This window comes from Tripterygium wilfordii, chromosome 4 (assembly GCF_013401445.1).
Source record: "Tripterygium wilfordii isolate XIE 37 chromosome 4, ASM1340144v1, whole genome shotgun sequence".
Lineage (NCBI taxonomy): Eukaryota > Viridiplantae > Streptophyta > Magnoliopsida > Celastrales > Celastraceae > Tripterygium > Tripterygium wilfordii.
In genome coordinates, this window is record NC_052235.1 from 3,000,510 (window position 1) to 3,016,954 (window position 16,445).

General features: G+C 38.3%; 6 protein-coding genes across 6 annotated transcripts; 4 read left to right on the forward strand and 2 right to left on the reverse strand.

Annotated features, from left to right (window-relative positions):
• The first annotated feature begins 960 nt into the window (after positions 1–960).
• Positions 961–3,618, forward strand: LOC119996389 (thioredoxin-like 2, chloroplastic). The gene is made up of 4 exons (XM_038842997.1): positions 961–1,416; positions 2,100–2,282; positions 2,998–3,162; positions 3,271–3,618. Exons 1-4 carry the CDS (start codon positions 1,204–1,206, stop codon positions 3,397–3,399), a joined length of 690 nt encoding a protein of 229 aa, XP_038698925.1. The 5' UTR covers positions 961–1,203; the 3' UTR covers positions 3,400–3,618.
• A 271-nt stretch (positions 3,619–3,889) lies between these two features.
• On the forward strand, positions 3,890–6,033 carry LOC119997888 (uncharacterized protein At4g29660). Its single transcript, XM_038845114.1, has 3 exons — positions 3,890–4,042; positions 4,479–4,778; positions 5,651–6,033. Exons 2-3 carry the CDS (start codon positions 4,596–4,598, stop codon positions 5,768–5,770), a joined length of 303 nt encoding a protein of 100 aa, XP_038701042.1. The 5' UTR covers positions 3,890–4,042; positions 4,479–4,595; the 3' UTR covers positions 5,771–6,033.
• A 200-nt stretch (positions 6,034–6,233) lies between these two features.
• LOC119997887 lies at positions 6,234–6,985 on the forward strand. The gene is made up of 2 exons (XM_038845113.1): positions 6,234–6,505; positions 6,708–6,985. The coding sequence occupies exons 1-2, from the start codon at positions 6,330–6,332 to the stop codon at positions 6,946–6,948; spliced, it is 417 nt and encodes a 138-aa protein (XP_038701041.1). The 5' UTR covers positions 6,234–6,329; the 3' UTR covers positions 6,949–6,985.
• A 15-nt stretch (positions 6,986–7,000) lies between these two features.
• LOC119997885 (cytidine deaminase 1) lies at positions 7,001–8,083 on the reverse strand. Its single transcript, XM_038845112.1, has one exon. The coding sequence runs from the start codon at positions 7,986–7,988 to the stop codon at positions 7,104–7,106; it is 885 nt and encodes a 294-aa protein (XP_038701040.1). The 5' UTR covers positions 7,989–8,083; the 3' UTR covers positions 7,001–7,103.
• Positions 8,084–9,706: 1,623 nt separating this feature from the next.
• LOC119996796 lies at positions 9,707–12,815 on the forward strand. Its single transcript, XM_038843593.1, has 8 exons — positions 9,707–9,991; positions 10,282–10,349; positions 10,570–10,717; positions 10,800–10,880; positions 11,458–11,544; positions 11,805–11,890; positions 12,313–12,433; positions 12,559–12,815. The coding sequence occupies exons 1-8, from the start codon at positions 9,707–9,709 to the stop codon at positions 12,634–12,636; spliced, it is 954 nt and encodes a 317-aa protein (XP_038699521.1). The 3' UTR covers positions 12,637–12,815.
• On the reverse strand, positions 12,722–15,730 carry LOC119997956 (elongator complex protein 4-like). Its single transcript, XM_038845201.1, has 8 exons — positions 15,499–15,730; positions 15,165–15,391; positions 14,991–15,057; positions 14,235–14,391; positions 13,760–13,838; positions 13,444–13,603; positions 13,268–13,359; positions 12,722–13,190 (listed from the first exon to the last, which is right to left on the reverse strand). Exons 1-8 carry the CDS (start codon positions 15,629–15,631, stop codon positions 13,020–13,022), a joined length of 1,086 nt encoding a protein of 361 aa, XP_038701129.1. The 5' UTR covers positions 15,632–15,730; the 3' UTR covers positions 12,722–13,019.
• Between the last annotated feature and the right edge of the window lie 715 nt (positions 15,731–16,445).

A 16,445-nucleotide genomic window follows, 5' to 3' on the forward strand; every position in this document is an offset into this window, starting at 1 on the left:
AGAAGATTTTTCCATTCTCTCGGTTAGTTAGTTTGGTCTGGTCGGTTGATGTTAACGGATTGAAGGCACATTTGGTGGTTTCTGGCCATCAAAGACCGCAATTGCCAATTTTGTTTTGGTTTAGACAAATATTCTCACCATTGTTTGGAATCCAAAACGCGTTTGATCTTCAACAATGGAAGAGTAGCCTGTTCAAAGGAAGTGTTTTGATGTGCCATTTCTTTTGTCTTGTGCCTCTATTACTACATGTGTTTCATTTGATCTGAAGATTCTGAATATGCAACCCATATAGTGAAAAAGACCCATTTAGTTTTCTCCAAAAACTGTCATGATCATCCACTTGGTACAAAGTTATATGTGACTGTGATTTCATCATCAACTTTTACAACAAGAGACATGCAAGTTTTTTGAGATGAAGTTCTTATAACAAAGGGAGGCATAGAGAGATGCTGGACATCCCACCAAATTTATTAACCATTAGTTGTTGGTTGAGAAGGTGGATTTGACCATGGTAATTCTTAGTGCAAGCGGGAGGTCGGGAATTCAAGTCACATGGGTGTTTTCATTATCGTAATTTATGAGATGGATCCTTACTCAGCCTATAGCATATACAAATGACATCCTCGTTATCTTCTCGCATTAGATCTCGGTTCAAGTCTCAATTGGTCTACGGGATTGTGGGGTCTTTCATGTAACCCAGATTTTATCCGTCAATTCGATGGATATTTGGGTGAGTTTCACCTTACAAAAATACCACCAAATTTGTTATTATTATAATTTTTAAACTCAAAAGAAAGTGGAAACAGATTTAAATGTTATTTTTTTACCCTCCAAATTTAATGTAAAAAATATATGAACTTTCAAAATCCAAGAAAGTGGTAGCCGAAAAGGACTTCATTGGCTATTTATACAACCACCAGAACGGAAAATGAAATTAAAAAATAAAATAAAACACAAAAAATAAAAAAATGAACGTGGAAGTATCTTCTCTGCGCTTCATTGTGAAATTAGGTTCACACACTGCAGAACAGACGAAGGTCGCGAACAGCTCCTAAGAAAGGCACAGACAGAGACAAACAGAGCCGCAGCGGAGTCTATTTCAGTGGCTGCCCGAGTGTGCCTTTGACCTTCCATGAGTATTTATATATCGAATTGAAGTTGAAATCTGTCTGTCCTCTACTCATCTCTCTCTTCAATCTCTAGATGGCTGATGTTGTTCGATTATCATCTCATTCTCTTCGCTTTTCCTCTTCTCTGATCACATCTTTCTCGCCCACCTTTAATTCCTTCCAACCGAGCCTCCCACCGATTCAGAGTTGTAATTCGGATAAGAGGGTTTTTACTGTTCTACACTCTTCTGCTGCTGATGTTGCTCGCCTTGCTTACACTCCCCGGAAGCAGTTGCTATCTTTCAAGGTAAAGTACTCGTCCTTTATCTTATGTTCACTTCTAATTCAACTCTGTTGTTGTTTAATTCAGTGCTTAATGGAACCCATCTGTTTAATTTGTCTCAATGCGCAACACTGTCCTTTAATTAGGAATTTTATATTGGGTTCTTGCTCTCTCTTTTTTTTTTTTTTTGCTTCTTTATGAGATTTTAGGAGAACCCAGTTGTTTCATTTGTTTGATAACAAGACGCAATGGTTACATGAGGACTTCTATCTCAAATTCGACCTGAAAGTTTGATAAGATCTACAAAAAGTCTGTTTTTTTTCTATCTTGCTTTAGACTAATGTATCAGAAAAGGTTGTGATTACATGCTCCTCCTTTTCTATATTGTATCACAGAATTGTTACCTTGCATCAATAACAAATATTATATCAGTTTCAGAATTTGTATCATTTGTTTCTCACTTTGATTTAATTACTAACTTATATTAACTGGGTCAGTAATCAATGACCATTTGGTTGGCTTGCATTTTCTTGAGGCCAATCGTTCCCAGAGGCTGAAATACTTTTCTTGTCGATATTGCTCAATTTGTTTTTAACTTTTTTTATTTAGTTTATCAACATCCTTTCTTAATTTTAGTTTTAAAAATTATTTTATGAAATTGCATTTGGGTATTCTCATTAATAGTTCTATTTCATGCTTTCCTTCAGGTACACGCAACTCTTGCTGAAACTGAACAGCCAAAATGGTGGGAAAGGAATCCTAGACCAAACATGATTGACATACATTCTACACAAGAATTTTTGAGCACCCTAAGTGAAGCTGGAGATAGATTAGTTATTGTCGACTTTTATGGAACATGGTGTGCTTCTTGTCGAGCATTATTTCCTAAGGTGAGCTACACATCTATTGTTAACAAGAAAAGCTTTTGGTACATTCTACTCGTTGTGACCTTTTAATAACTTCTCCATACTTTCTTAGGCAGCATTTTCTGTTTATAATTCAGTATGGTGATGAGACTTCAGAAGAGTAAAAATAAAAGAAAAGCAAAGCTCATGTTTAATCACTGGAGCAGTTATACTGTCATGATAAAGAACAGTGACAAATAATGCAATTTTTCTAAATTTCACAAGTTTATCATGAATCTGGTTGTCCTGGTATTCACCTAAGGTTTCTAGTACTCTTTTCTATTTTTTTAACCCCTTATGAATTAGTAGGTTTTATATGCTCAGCTCAGGTTGGCATCTGAGTCTTTTGTTTGCTTATAGTTTAAAAGCCATTCTGGAGGAAATTACCGAGTATTGTCTTTCATATATAGATCAAACTTTTCATTGTAATATCTTCATTAGCACCAGTGATTTATGCATGATGATGCTAATTTCTTCTCCATATGACCTATGAAATAAACAAATCCTTACGACTTAGAAGTCCTACGGCCTTTGTAGAAATTCACTTTAAGAAATCTTTCTCCAGATAAAGTGAGAGCATTCATCTAAGCGATGGAGTTGCCTCTGTTCAAACCACAGGAGCCACCACTCCCATACGCAGGAGTGCAGTTTGCGTACATTTTGGGTGCGTCCTGATTTTGTCTTTGAATGGATGTGGCAGCTATGCAGGATAGCTGAAGAACATCCAGAAATTTTATTCCTGAAAGTGAATTTTGATGAAAACAAACCTATGTGCAAGAGTATGAATGTTAAGGTGCTTCCATACTTCCACTTCTATCGTGGGGCTGATGGCCAGCTGGAAGCTTTTTCATGTTCACTTGCTAAGGTATACACTTTCTGCCCCCTCTGCTTATCAAGGATTGTATCAATTGATTCTCTTCTTCCACTGATACTGATCATGGATTCTTCTGCTTCTTGTCAAAACCACATGCAGTTTCAAAAGATAAAAGACGCCATTGCAACGCACAACACAGCTCGTTGCAGCATTGGTCCTCCCAGGGGAGTTGGAGATCTTGATCTTGAAGCACTCTCTGCACCAAAGGACAAGCCAACACAAGCATAGGCCGCGCCCTGTTTAGGCACTGTCTAGATTTATGGATTGCTGTGCATGTTATACCCTCAATGAAATCTCCACGCAACACAAGCAAGCCATCTATTCATATTCTGTATATCTATGATTTTCTTTGTAAAAGAATATTGAAGCAGAAGAATATAATTCTTTGTCATTCTTGTTCTGGTTGTGATGTGTATGTAAATCTTACTAATGAATTTTTCCTTTGATTAGTTGAGGATCGTTCAAAACTCGTGCTTGTCACGTGATGGAAATCGTTAGTTTTAACAGAAAACATATATATAAGTGTGGGGAGTCTCCACACAATTGGGTCAAAATACAAGGAGAACTTTTGGGGGATTTAAAGTGCAGGGGTTTCTATAGAAAACATAATATAAATTGGGGTCTCAACACAATTGGGTAAAAATACAGCCGAACGAATGGACCGAATCCGAAACTACAGGGGTCTGGTTGCATATTATTTCCCAACCCATACAAATTACTAAAGAAAATAATAAATTGAAAATAAAATTATAATTAAGGAATAAGAAGGAGATATATATTACGAAAATAGCGTCTGTGTCTCTCTAGGGGATCCTGCGCTGCGTCTGTGCTGCACACCAATAAGAACGACGACGAGAGTGAGAAGATTCAGGTAAAGTTTCTCTCGCTTACTAGGTTTCACGAGTTGTTTTATCTTTCTCGATTCATTCCACTTTTTATTTTCTTATGTAATCGTTGGTCGGTTGTGGAGGTTTTTGTGTGGTGGTTATGGCGGTCATGGTCGCTTTTTTTGGGTAATTGTGATTTTTAAGAAGATTTTTGATGTGCATTCCATCAATCCGACCACTTCTCGTCGGAGTTTCGCTTGAAAGGAATTTCTTTTTTCAGTATGTATTGAATTTTGAGGAGACGACAATTCCCTAAAATTAAATTGAACGCAAGTACACGAGTACTAAGCTTTGCGCACTCGGTGTTTTCTTCTTGTTAACGTAACCCTTTCCTGAAACCCAAAATTTTGACTTTGAAGTTCTAGTTCCTCCTTTTTCCTGACCAGAATTTGGGATCGAATGGATGGTCTTTTGTTGCAGGTTTGTTGATTCTGCAATGGTTTTGTTTGTTTGGCACTAGTGGTGGAGTTTCTGGCCTGTGGTTCTTGTTGGGTGAACGTTATTAATTTCTTATTTGATAAAGGAAGAAATCTTTTAATGGCAAGTCATCTGTGGAGAAAGTATGCGGATTATAAGTATACAAAATGGGAGAGGACGTTTCTCTGGGACATGGTAGAGCCATACACGCGACCCAAATCCTTTACCCCTCTCGTCACCCTCTATGTTGCAGCCTTCTATACTGGAGTTATTGGTGCTGCCATTACTGAACAACTCTACAAGGTACTAATTTTGGCATCTTCTTCTTTGTCTTCTTCCCCCTTTCCTCTCTGTTTTAGCATGCTTTAGCCTTTTTTTTTTAGTTTATAAAATGTCATAACGGGGCACAATACTGCTGCTCATGCTCTGGGAAATTCATATTCTGCTTGTAAGAATATATAGCGACAATTTTGGGTTTTGGTTGTGTTCAAATGTTGCAGAGTTATTTGGTTGAGCTGGCTAATGTAAGGAATTTGACTTGTGTTGTTGTTGAAGAGATTGAGTTAGGTAATTTAGTGGAGTATGCCTTACATTTGAACTGAGAGAAATGCCTTATGCTGCCTAGTAGTTGGGGAAACCTCTAACCTAAGCTATTGTGTTACAAGTTGGAGGTTATTGTAGTGGTTACTGTATTTTATTTTTCTTGATCCGCACAGCTGTTTGCTACTCTCTCAAATCAAATGGTTACACCAGTTTTGCCCATTCCATACGAGCTTTTACTGTGGATCAAAAGAAATTGAGAGCTAATTTAGAAACCGGATGCTATTGTTTTTGGTCTTTCACTCGTAGTTTTGCAGTAAATATATTCCATTCTCTCTTGTATTGCATACAAGTTTGATGAACTTCCTTCAGAAAACATGTCAGTTTCATGTGCAAAAAACGTCAGTTTTATTTTGAATCCTTCCTTTCACATCCACCCTTCTTCAACTTTTTCATTACTGAGATGAAACTATTACAAATGGTGTGGCTAATTTCACAGTACTTCCTGTTTGGACAGTAATAATTCAGTTCGCTATATGTAGATTTGTTTATATATGAATTTTCATTTTCTAATCATCACGACCACTATGACCTATTGGGACGGCAGTTTTACAATCTTTTATGATATTGAGCAGGAGAAGTACTGGGAAGAGCACCCGGGCCAGGAAGTGCCTCTTATGAGGCCAAAATTCTACGGGGGTCCTTGGAGGGTGATTAGGGGGGAGGCCCTGTCACCCATGCCACCAAATAAGTGAAGCCCATGGTAGCTACTGGAAGACTTGTCTCGAAGTTTTATCTGCTTTATTGCTTCTATTTCTCAGTGTGTTTTTTTTTCTTTTCGAAAGTAATGGTCAAGTTGTCTGCTAATCTTAGCAGATACGTTTTTCATTGCCCTGGGCAATGATGAAGCTTAATGCCTGTGATAATACCGTTGCAGAGTTGAAAACCATCATTCTTTTGCATTTCCTAGCTGATATGTACTGGTGAAGTCTTTAACTTATGCATTTCGTAGCTGATATCGTTGAATGTTGCTATAGAGTTCTTATGGTTAAATTCCATGAATAGAGTTTTGCCCATTTTAGGTTGAACTATTGTAAGGAAACAAATGTTTGATCCTCGACTTCCTGGTTATTTTCTTTAACAGAAGCATGAATCCTCTGCCTCGAGCAATGACTACTCTTTTGGCATCAATCATCCTTTGCCAAAACTACCCTGTAACATCTTTCTGTTATATTTGCCCTAGAATTAGAGAACCATGTGGAAGTTCTCGTCTCCCCTCCTTCCCAGAATTTCCTGAATCCTTCTCTGAAACATATGACTAAATATGGAACAATACCAACAGAACCAGTGGCTCCATCAAGACAACAAATTGTGAAAGAAGGAATCCAATCCTGCATCGGCACCAAGATCATGGAAGGAAATGGTTCAGCTGCAATCTCTCATCATCCCCACCGATCTCAGCGAATCCTTAGAGAGAATCGGAACAAATGGTGTGTTCTTTGACTTCTTTCGCGCAAACTACCACATCATCATATTGTTCCTTCACTTCTTCAACTTGCTTTGGTTACCAATGTCATTGATCGTCTTTGTGACCATGATCATAGCATGGTTGTTCCTATATTTTCTGCACGACAACATTATGATTTTTGGCCTCGTGATTCATAATCAACTTGTCATGCTTTCGATATCCAGTGTGACAGACACGATTGTAGTGGCTCTTTCTACCGGGGTGGTGGTGGTTTTGGTTCACGGAGCACTGAGAACCACGGATGATTTAGCCATTGTAGATGTTGGACTTGGTGAAGATGGAACAAGCACGTCTCTGAGACACTGCCTCAGCTTCTTATCCTTTATCCATATGAATTATTATACAGCTGAAACCAACATGGTTGTTCACCAGGAGATTGTGTTTTCTTCAACAAATTATTTGTGAATTTTACAGCATAGTAAGAAAGCTTTGATTATGGCAATACGAAACAGAGGAATACAGGGAAGACCCAATATTCATTGATTTCAGTAATTGATGATGATAGTTAGTTTAACATTGATTGATTATAGACTCACTGATTTTGCTAAACAAAGAAGGTTTTATTCTCTGAAACCATCCATATTCAGACTGCAATGAAACACCTTGAACTCACACTCCGTCGAAATACTCTGCAAGAGCAACCTCGCCGTCTGTTCCTGTTTCACCACGGCTCCTTCCTTCTCCACCAGCACCGCCGCCACAATCCCTTCATACTCACCCCCACCCATCAATAAAGCAACCACCGCTGCTTGAACCGGTCCCAAGCTCGGATTATACGCAGCGGATTCCATGTACGATCCCCTGTATATTTTTCCCTCTGAATCCATCAGAGCAACCCCGGAAGGGCACCGGCTGTACGGCGCATGCGATTTGTTTGCAGCCTCAAGGGCCGCGTGCTTCAACAAATCCCAATTCCCAGTCTCCCCATTGCAGTGAAAATTGTTCGGAAACCCTAATCCGTTACGATGGGATTCAAGAAGGAGAGGCACGTCTTTGGTAAGCAAATCGTCGGGGCCGAACCTGTGAGGGAGTAATTGAGAGACGGGAATGTAATTAGGTTCGTCTTGGCCGGTGATCAAGACTTCGATATTGGAAGCGCCGCGGGTTTCCTGGAGGAATTGACGGCAGTGGCCGCAGGGGGCGTCGGATACGGCGATGTAGCGGAGGTGGGGCTCCGCATTGAGGAAGAGGTTTGTAACGAGGAATTGCTCGGCGTGAACGGAGTGGTGCAGAGGGAGACCAGGGAATTCGAGATTGGCACCAAGGTAGATCCGGCCGGACGATCCGAGTCCGACTGCACCTACGGAGAAGTTAGAGATGGGAGGGCGAGCTAAGGCTTGAGCGGATTTGACGAGTGATGGGAGGAGATGGGGGACGGTGAGACCCAATTGTTTGGCCATGGATTCGGCCTCGGCGGCATCAATTACGAATCTGGGTCGGTCCATTTTTGCGATGGGTGGGTCGAGATTGGTGGGTTTTGTTGGAATGAAAGAGGGAGTTCCTGCAAATGAGGAGGAGAGTGGGGGAGGAAGAAAGTGAAGGGGCTGAGGACTATTTCTAATGATTTTCTTTTGCTATTGCCACTCCCAAATTTTGCTACTTCCAGAGGTGACCATTTATTATTTTATTGCTAATTATTTTTTAATATATATAAAATTTTACTGATTCGTTAAATGTTTCTGTTTTTTTGAGAGAGTGCAAATTTGATAAATATTTATATTCTTGGGATTTAGCACTAAATTTCCTTCTTTTTCATTTCGATGATATATGTTACAATGAATTGACTAATTAACTATTAAATTGTAGAATTATTAGGCATATTATAGAATAGATTGTCGATTTTTTCTTAACAAAATTTTGGAATGGAGATTTATAATAAAATACAAAAGAAGGTGAAGCTAGCTAGCTTTTACATATATTCCCTTGTGTGGAATGTTTTTGAAGACTAAATTTTGCTACTTCCAGGAAAGTGCATTGTGCACATGCATGCTGAGTTGTCCGAGGATATATAAAGACAAACAAAAGCCTCCGTCGAGTGTAAGCAAAAAAAACTAACCCCTTTTTTTTTTTAATGGTCAATATGTGATTATAATATATAGTTGAGTTGGACATGCATATATATATATATATAATTCATAAGTTGATTGAGAAGAGTAGTTGGACAAAATTGGATTCATGCATGGTATTTTCCTTCATGAACAATGTGTGTGTGCACCTGTATCGAAAACCTAACCTAGCTGGTTTGAGTTTCTCATTTGTTGAAAACGTGTATGGTGCATGTTAAATGATGTATAATTAATCAGACATCATCATCAACAAATAGAATTGGGTTGTGGAAGATCATTCGGTTGACAATGGTTTGGATTAAACATATCATGTAACTACCATGCAGCACACACTAAATAACGTATGCTTTCCCAGCTATATGCATTGATGCTGACATTTGTATGTAGTGCACAACACAATAGTTGCTGCAAGCTTGCAAGGCATTTATTTATTGTTGTCACTTTACATGCACCCACCTAATCAATAATCGTATAACAATATTATGAGTAAATTATTATAAAGTACTGCATGTTCCATGCTTTCTGGCTTTGTCCTCTACTTCACCTACCATTCTAATTAATAAGCTCACAATCCCTGGAACACATTGCATTATTGCTGTACCTTGTTTTGTACGTATAATCGCAAGATTAACATAATTTGGACCTTGTTAGAAAATCCATTAGTTTTAGGCTTAGAAAACGTGTTGGTTGTGTGAGAATGATTGAATTTTTACTTATATGTCACTCGATTGAGTTATGTCAATTCGATACGAGACAAAGTCTTAACATACCAAGGTATATGTTTGGTTTGTGTTCTTTGGTCCGCTCAAGTTTAGACTAGAAAACCAGCCGGAGGTGCACCCACCAACTCATGCATATATGTTCATGTTGTTGAACATCAAATTGGAATATCACACCACTCTGTGATGGACTTGGAATAATGGGTTCGCACCTAACCTTCTACGTCAGTACTTCTAGTTTCAGTAGTTTGTTGTAATTGGGCCTTATTTGAGTTTCGAAAATGGGCTGGGCCTTTTTTCTACGGGCTTTATTTATCAAGCATATGGCCCATAGAGTCCCTATTAAACATACACCGACGTGTTATAAAACGGTCAAAGATGGCTAATCTTATCGGCCTCTCATTGCAACAGAGGCTTCCATTTTCCGCTAATGTTTGTCCTGCCATTTCATCTTCCATTCGGGCCGTTGATTCTGTTCGTAAGCTCTATAAGGTAGCAGCAGCAGCAGTGAAGAACTATAGCACAAGAGGTAGAGCATCCCGAAGAGCAGTGTTAGGCGTGGGAGCTTTATTTTGGGCACAAGATATGAGTATGTCTACTGCAAATGGTGCCAAATCTTTTATCGCATCTGCAAGACCGAAGGGTTCTTCTTCTGTTGAACAGGTTCAGTTCCTTGTGGTTATTGTGTTTTATTTGGTTTTAGGGTATTCTTCGATATTGAATTATGCTGTTGTCTGTTGGTTTATACTATCTTGAAGAGATAAGGTAGAAAGGGACTCGAATTTTCCATGCGATCAAGAAGTCTGGGATGGGATTAAATTTCTAATTGGTTTTTTTTTCCTCCCATAACTCCAATTTCAAGTTTTGGCAACCAACAAATGGCCAAATACAGACATTCCCCGGTAATTATTCCAATGTTATCTACCTTATGCTTATCCACTTTTATGGCACAGGCGTTGAAGAATGTTGAGTGGCCAGAACAGTTTCCTTTCAAGGATGAGGACTTCCAGCGCTTTGACGAGTAAAGGCTCAAATTTAACTCTGCTTTATTGCATTAGATTTTGTTTTTTTTTCCCTTCTTTCAGATCATCCTGAAATTTTCATATGTGCTTTTGGATGTTGTATGCAACATTTGGTCATCCATTGGAAGTTAGTGATCATTTTAAGTGAACCTGGTAGGTTAAGCTGAAGAACCTGGTTTGGATCTTTATACTTAGCATGTGGAAAGTTTGTATTTTCAGGTCAGCTGATTCGTTATTTTATGAAAGTCCTCGCTTTGTGACACACATTGATGATCCAGCAATTGCTGCACTGACTAAATATTATTCAGAGGTTTTCCCTCCCAGCAACACTCCAGGAGTCAGCATCCTTGATATCTGTAGCAGCTGGGTAGGAAATTTTTGAAATTTGCGCCCTCTTTGTTTATTCCATATTTAGATGAACATCTCCCAATTCCTGGTTTTTTATTTAGGTCTGCCATTTTCCAAAAGGATACAAGCAAGATCGGATTGTTGGATTAGGGATGAATGAAGAAGAGCTCAAGCGAAATCCAGTGAGATCATGTTCTTAACCTTTTTATTAGTGGCAAAGCAACAACACCATTAATTGTTGGGCAATAATGAGTGTCAGAATAGACGTGTATGTGAACGCCAGGCTTTTGCATACACTTAATACAGGATTTCTAAATACTACACCCCATATTCCCCAACCAAAACTTGGTTGCAGCTTCATCAGTGCTTGTTCTATCATTCCACTAAAAGAATGTCTGAATTACTGATATTTAGTTATATTACTAAAACTTGACTGAGTCTATGTTCAAGCAAATTTCTTTGAAGATATAAACTCTTTATGGAGATTCTCTTGCATGATTGCTAAACGTCTGGATGTGGTGTGGTTAAACTCTCCCGAATACTTTTTTGTACATCATTTATTCTTTCCGTAGCATCTAATGCTATTTTTACTGGGGATATATAAAAAATTGACATATGACATTGATAGAACATGCGTAAATTTACACTTGGTGAAGTTATAATCCCATACTTTGCCTGGAAATGGCATAGGTCATATGCATTGCAGGTATGAATCTTATTGTCCTAGGATATATTCTGATTGGAACAATGTCTTTGTAGGTTCTGACGGAGTATGTTGTGCAAGACCTAAATTTGAACCCTAAACTTCCATTCGTCGATGATTCCTTTGAAGTCATTACTAATGTGGTACGTACTTGCTTTGGCCATTTCAATAAACTCCTTTTACCATTGAAAAAATGGGGAGAAAAAAACAAGAAAGAAAAGTGGTTGGTGCTTTTATCTTTCATTTCTTGATCCGCTGGGTTAATTTAGAGATTTGTTACCACTGTCCAATATGGGCACATATTCCTATTTTCAGTTTCTTATAAGGAAAAAAATTTGGAAATAAATCCACATGCTATTAAAAATAACTTATTGACATTGCTCTGTTTATTTTAAACTTACAGGTCAGTGTCGATTATCTCACAAAGCCTCTTGATGTTTTCAAAGAAATGCAACGGGTTCTTAAACCTGGGGGTTTGGCTATAATGAGGTGATAATGTTCTCCACTTCCAATTATATCGAAGGGCTCTTCAGGTTTTAAGTACAAATTCTGTAAACTGTTAAATTCTAAGTTTCTAACTTTGCTTATTTTTACCGCTTAAAATGGGAAAAACATTTAGTTTGTTCTTGTGAATATACAATTCTTGTTTTTCCCTGAATCAGTAGTGTTCAAACATATGAAAGAGCTTCTAACATATTTAACAACTGAACAATCAGCCCTATTTTGCATGATGGAAGTTGTGTCAATTGCTGTTTAATTACTTCAATACAAGCATTTTCTTTTGTGGATAATCCATGCAACTGCTAAGGTTTACTTTTGCTTGACTTCATTGCGGATAACCTTGACATACCTTCATATTTCTCTTCTTTCTCCAGTCATTTCTAATTTGGTGTGGTTGTGTTCCCGAGCAGCTTTTCCAACCGGTGCTTTTGGACAAAAGCAATCTCTATATGGACATCAACTGGTGATGCTGATCATGCCATGATCGTTGGATCGTATTTCCATTATGCTGGAGGATTCGAACCTCCCCACGTAAGTTAGACATAAGTTGTTTGTTTAGGTATTGACAAGCAGTCAGCACTTCGATATAGTACCACAAGATGAGAAAACTCTTAAAATTTGTTTTCTTTTGTCAACTGATTTTCACTTGTCTACAGGCTGTGGATATATCACCAAACCCGGGACGCTCCGATCCCATGTACATAGTGCAGTCCAGAAAAGCATTGACAGCTTAAGAGAGTCTAGACTTTCAAAGGATATGGCATCTTATTTATTCAAATCAGTGGCCTAGTTTTGGTTATAAAGGTTCATACTCCGCAATTTTGTAAACAAATCGACTGTCATTTCATTCATTCTTGGTGTTGTACAATGTACATTTTCAATGTGTATCTAATTCAATAGAAACACTTCCCTTGCTCTAAAGATTCCCAGCAGTATCCGGTTTCACGATTTAGGGGACGAGCAGATTCCACCAATTTCAATCGTCATACTTTCTTGCATTCTGCTCAAGACCCCTTGCTTAATTTTGACCTGGACGATCATCAAATCACCAACACTGATCTTCACTGCACAACTGGACGCTTGAGATCTCATTGGTGGGTTTCTACTTGAACTGTAACTAGAAATCCAAAGTCCCAGTCTTGGAGGAGGACCCCGAACAACTAGCTGTTGTGCCATAAGAACTGCCACTTGACCCATCAATGGGAGCTTGGTTGAGACATTCCAGAACCAAGAACCTACGCTTTTGCAACTTTATTGAGAATGTTGTGGCCTCAAGAATAACTGGAACCTGCAACAAGGTTGGAATAATAAGTGAAATTTGAGATTTTAAGCAACAAGATTGGCATGAAGCCACTTTTATGTTACCTGCGTATTCATACGCGCAACTTTGTGTACGTTGAGAAGGCCAACCATATCCTGGTAGCCCGTCAGGAGTTGTGCCAACTCCTTGTCCTCATCTGCAACAATCATCCGATGAGAACTCGGACCAAAAACTAAGGGCATACAACGAACTAAAATGTAGAAAATTCTGGCAAATAAACCTGGGATTGCTTTGACAGAAAGCAAGGTGTCAGCCATGTGCTGCCATCTTTTAGAAGATGATGGTGAAAGAAGGGAAGGTGGAAAGGTTATAACTGCAACTGCATATGAAGACTGTAGCATGCCTTTTAGAGACCTAATGAAGGAAAGCATCTCCCATTCCTGCGATGGTAATGATACGACAAGATGCAAATAGGAATCATGCAGAGCCAAATCGGGAATTTTTTGTCTCAACATTAAGCAAATGAAGTAGGACATCATAAACAAGGTATTTCAAGAGTTTAAGCCCAAAACAGAATATGCGTAGCTGCCACTGACCATGTTGGAATATTCACATTGTGGAGCACAGAGTGATTGGATGGCAAGTCGGCCAACGCCCGAAATGTTGCCATCATTTCTGGGGATATAACCAAGGGAATGAATACATTATTGGTTCGGATTAATGTGAATAAACAAAATACACTCACATTGAATGTGTTATAAATCGGTTTTTAAGGGATCATTCAGATGGTAACTGAACCCATTTGAAAACAAATAAAAAGAAGGTATTCAAAGTGCATGCACTACTACAACAGTACACCTGATGTAGAGAATTCTATTGGAAAACATCTACAAAGGTGTACATGATCCTTCCTCTATTTTTAATTAAGGGAAAAGAAAGACATATATTCTTCAGCAGGTCAAAGAAGAAAGATCAACATATCAGCTGAAAATTTTAAAACATGAAACTTGCTTCAATAAACAGGTGTTGAGTCATGACTCAATGTCTGACCAAGAAACCATGTAACAATACCTTCGAAACTGAGCTAAGAATGTGGAACAATGATCCTGGAGAGTAGCGATATTAGAAATTTTTTGAAAGCTGACACAATCCACTCGACGTCCACTGAGAAATTGCCTCTCAAGGGGCTTCCTCAAGTCAAAGTCATTGCAGAATTCTTGTTTAGCGTCTGCAACAAAAGAAAATTGAAATATGAGATAAATAAAGTAAGACATAATTTAACTCTGATTCCTGTAACACCAGTTATATCTCTTGCACTTGCATTTACCCTCGAGCATGGTCACCTCAGATGAGGACCATGTCCATGTGATCTATCCGCACACCTAATTGGCAATCCAACTATTGGTAAGGGGCCTCTCTCAAAGTAATTTACAACTTTGGGATGACAACGATAATTTATATGTTGGCTAGGGAGGAACCAGATGCACACAAAGCTGATCATGGCCAGCGCCTAATGGCTAATGCATACGGTTTCTTTGGGAGGAAGGCTACTAGTTGAAAGTCTTTGAAAAAGAAAAAAAAAGACAAGGGATAGACATTGAATTGTTTAATATGCAATGATGAAGCTCAATGAAGTTAATGGATATTGAATTGTTCTATATGTAATGACCAAGCCCATGAGGTAAGATTAGCGATAAGCCAATAAGGCAATAACCCACACCTTGAGAGCTTATATATTCCGTGAATGATCTTATGAAAATTTAAGTGTCAAGCAAAATGTATACCTTGGCTCTTCCAATACAAAATTATTTCAACGGAAACTATTACCTCTATGAATGTGCTGATCTTCACCAAAATACTTCTTGTACTGCCAAGCAATCCTCAACCCTTTATCCTGAAATTTGTTACAACAAACCATTCAAATTCTTCACCAAGACAAAAGAAAAGAAAACTAAAGTGAACAAGAAAGAACAAAAGAAGGAAATTAAAGAGGAGGAGCACCTGTTCTGGATCATCTTTACGAGATTTATTCTCTTTGGACAATACAGGACTGGGCAAAGTTCCCAAAAATCCTCTCGGGTCTTTGGCAGGACTGGCATATAGAAGAGGTTGGTTGTGAACAAGTCCTTGAGACATAAAGTTCCTCAAGAGAAGCATGTGGTGAGGGGCTTCTGCATCTTCCATCACCATTACTAGGCTTCCCAGAGGAAACCCACCACCCAGTATCTCTACATATCAGCAATAAATAGATAAAACCCATATGAAAATACAACAAATTGCTCCAGAAACCAAAAGAAAGAATGCATAACGAAACAAATGCAGGAATTTCCCTTACTGTCAAGGTCGGGAATTCCAGACGAGACAAAGATTGTTCCATTTGGACCAGACTTGATTCCAGGGGTCTGAGACGAGGTTGTACCCGAAAAGTTGCGAGAGAAGCCGCTTGTTCGCGTCTTATTTGCGGCCATGGCTGATTCACTACCAATCAAACCTTCTTCGATACTTCACAGAGAGTTGAAAAAAATTTGATAAATCATAAAATCCGATTTCTTCCAGCAGGGTTTTGGGAAGTTTTTATCATGGGTCTATAGGAATTGCACCCATGATATTGCTAAATGGGCCGCAATCAGTGGATTAGAAATGAACAGTATTTGGGCTTTTACGAGCTCGGCCACCTAATGTTGGGCCTTTATAAACTGATTTACAACCAAATTAGTGAAATTACTATAAACTTTGGTTGTAGGAGATCTGTTTGGAAGGTTTAAACCTTTAACCACAAGCTGAGTGGAAAACTAGTTACAAGTTCATCACATCCATTTGACTTTAATTACTCACTTTGCTTTCTTAACACTGATAAGTTTTTCTTTCAATTTTCTAAGGTAACTTTACCAGATTCGATGATTTCCACTATTAGTGGATTTCATGTCTCTCTTTTCTGTATCTGCAATCTGCAACTGGGCTCTATTTTAATGGTTTTATGTATTTGGGAAACTGTCTCTGCTAGGTTGCTTCTGGCTTATAAAAAAAAATCATGAATTTGATGAAAGTGAAAATCATCAATATCTTATTACTGCTGGTGAAGTCAGGAATTTACTGCAAATAAGGGTTAATAATAGGAAGAGTGGAGGGTGAGTGATGTGTGATTGTCTGATTTAAGATATTGATCATAAAATTAAGATATATTCTTAAAATCTTAAAACAATTAAGATAATGAGAGGTTAATTTATTATTATTATTATTATTAATCAGAGAAAAAAAATCCAACTAGCATCAAAAAATTAA

What these genes read in the sequence shown, in the direction of transcription:
- LOC119996389 (XM_038842997.1), top strand. Translation starts at nt 1,204, where the DNA reads ATGGCTGATGTTGTTCGATTATCATCTCATTCTCTTCGCTTTTCCTCT. An exon ending in GTCGAGCATTATTTCCTAAG is followed by an intron (nt 2,283 to 2,997) that starts GTGAGCTACACA and finishes TGGATGTGGCAG; the next exon opens with CTATGCAGGATAGCTGAAGA. An exon ending in TTTCATGTTCACTTGCTAAG is followed by an intron (nt 3,163 to 3,270) that starts GTATACACTTTC and finishes AACCACATGCAG; the next exon opens with TTTCAAAAGATAAAAGACGC.
- LOC119996796 (XM_038843593.1), top strand. Translation starts at nt 9,707, where the DNA reads ATGGCTAATCTTATCGGCCTCTCATTGCAACAGAGGCTTCCATTTTCC. An exon ending in GACTTCCAGCGCTTTGACGA is followed by an intron (nt 10,350 to 10,569) that starts GTAAAGGCTCAA and finishes TTGTATTTTCAG; the next exon opens with GTCAGCTGATTCGTTATTTT. An exon ending in TTGAAGTCATTACTAATGTG is followed by an intron (nt 11,545 to 11,804) that starts GTACGTACTTGC and finishes TTAAACTTACAG; the next exon opens with GTCAGTGTCGATTATCTCAC.
- LOC119997885 (XM_038845112.1), bottom strand. Translation starts at nt 7,988, where the DNA reads ATGGACCGACCCAGATTCGTAATTGATGCCGCCGAGGCCGAATCCATG.
- LOC119997888 (XM_038845114.1), top strand. Translation starts at nt 4,596, where the DNA reads ATGGCAAGTCATCTGTGGAGAAAGTATGCGGATTATAAGTATACAAAA. An exon ending in TTACTGAACAACTCTACAAG is followed by an intron (nt 4,779 to 5,650) that starts GTACTAATTTTG and finishes GATATTGAGCAG; the next exon opens with GAGAAGTACTGGGAAGAGCA.
- LOC119997956 (XM_038845201.1), bottom strand. Translation starts at nt 15,631, where the DNA reads ATGGCCGCAAATAAGACGCGAACAAGCGGCTTCTCTCGCAACTTTTCG. An exon ending in TGGAATTCCCGACCTTGACA is followed by an intron (nt 15,392 to 15,498) that starts GTAAGGGAAATT and finishes GCTGATATGTAG; the next exon opens with AGATACTGGGTGGTGGGTTT. An exon ending in TTCTGTCAAAGCAATCCCAG is followed by an intron (nt 13,360 to 13,443) that starts GTTTATTTGCCA and finishes TGATTGTTGCAG; the next exon opens with ATGAGGACAAGGAGTTGGCA.
- LOC119997887 (XM_038845113.1), top strand. Translation starts at nt 6,330, where the DNA reads ATGACTAAATATGGAACAATACCAACAGAACCAGTGGCTCCATCAAGA. An exon ending in AGAGAGAATCGGAACAAATG is followed by an intron (nt 6,506 to 6,707) that starts GTGTGTTCTTTG and finishes TTCGATATCCAG; the next exon opens with TGTGACAGACACGATTGTAG.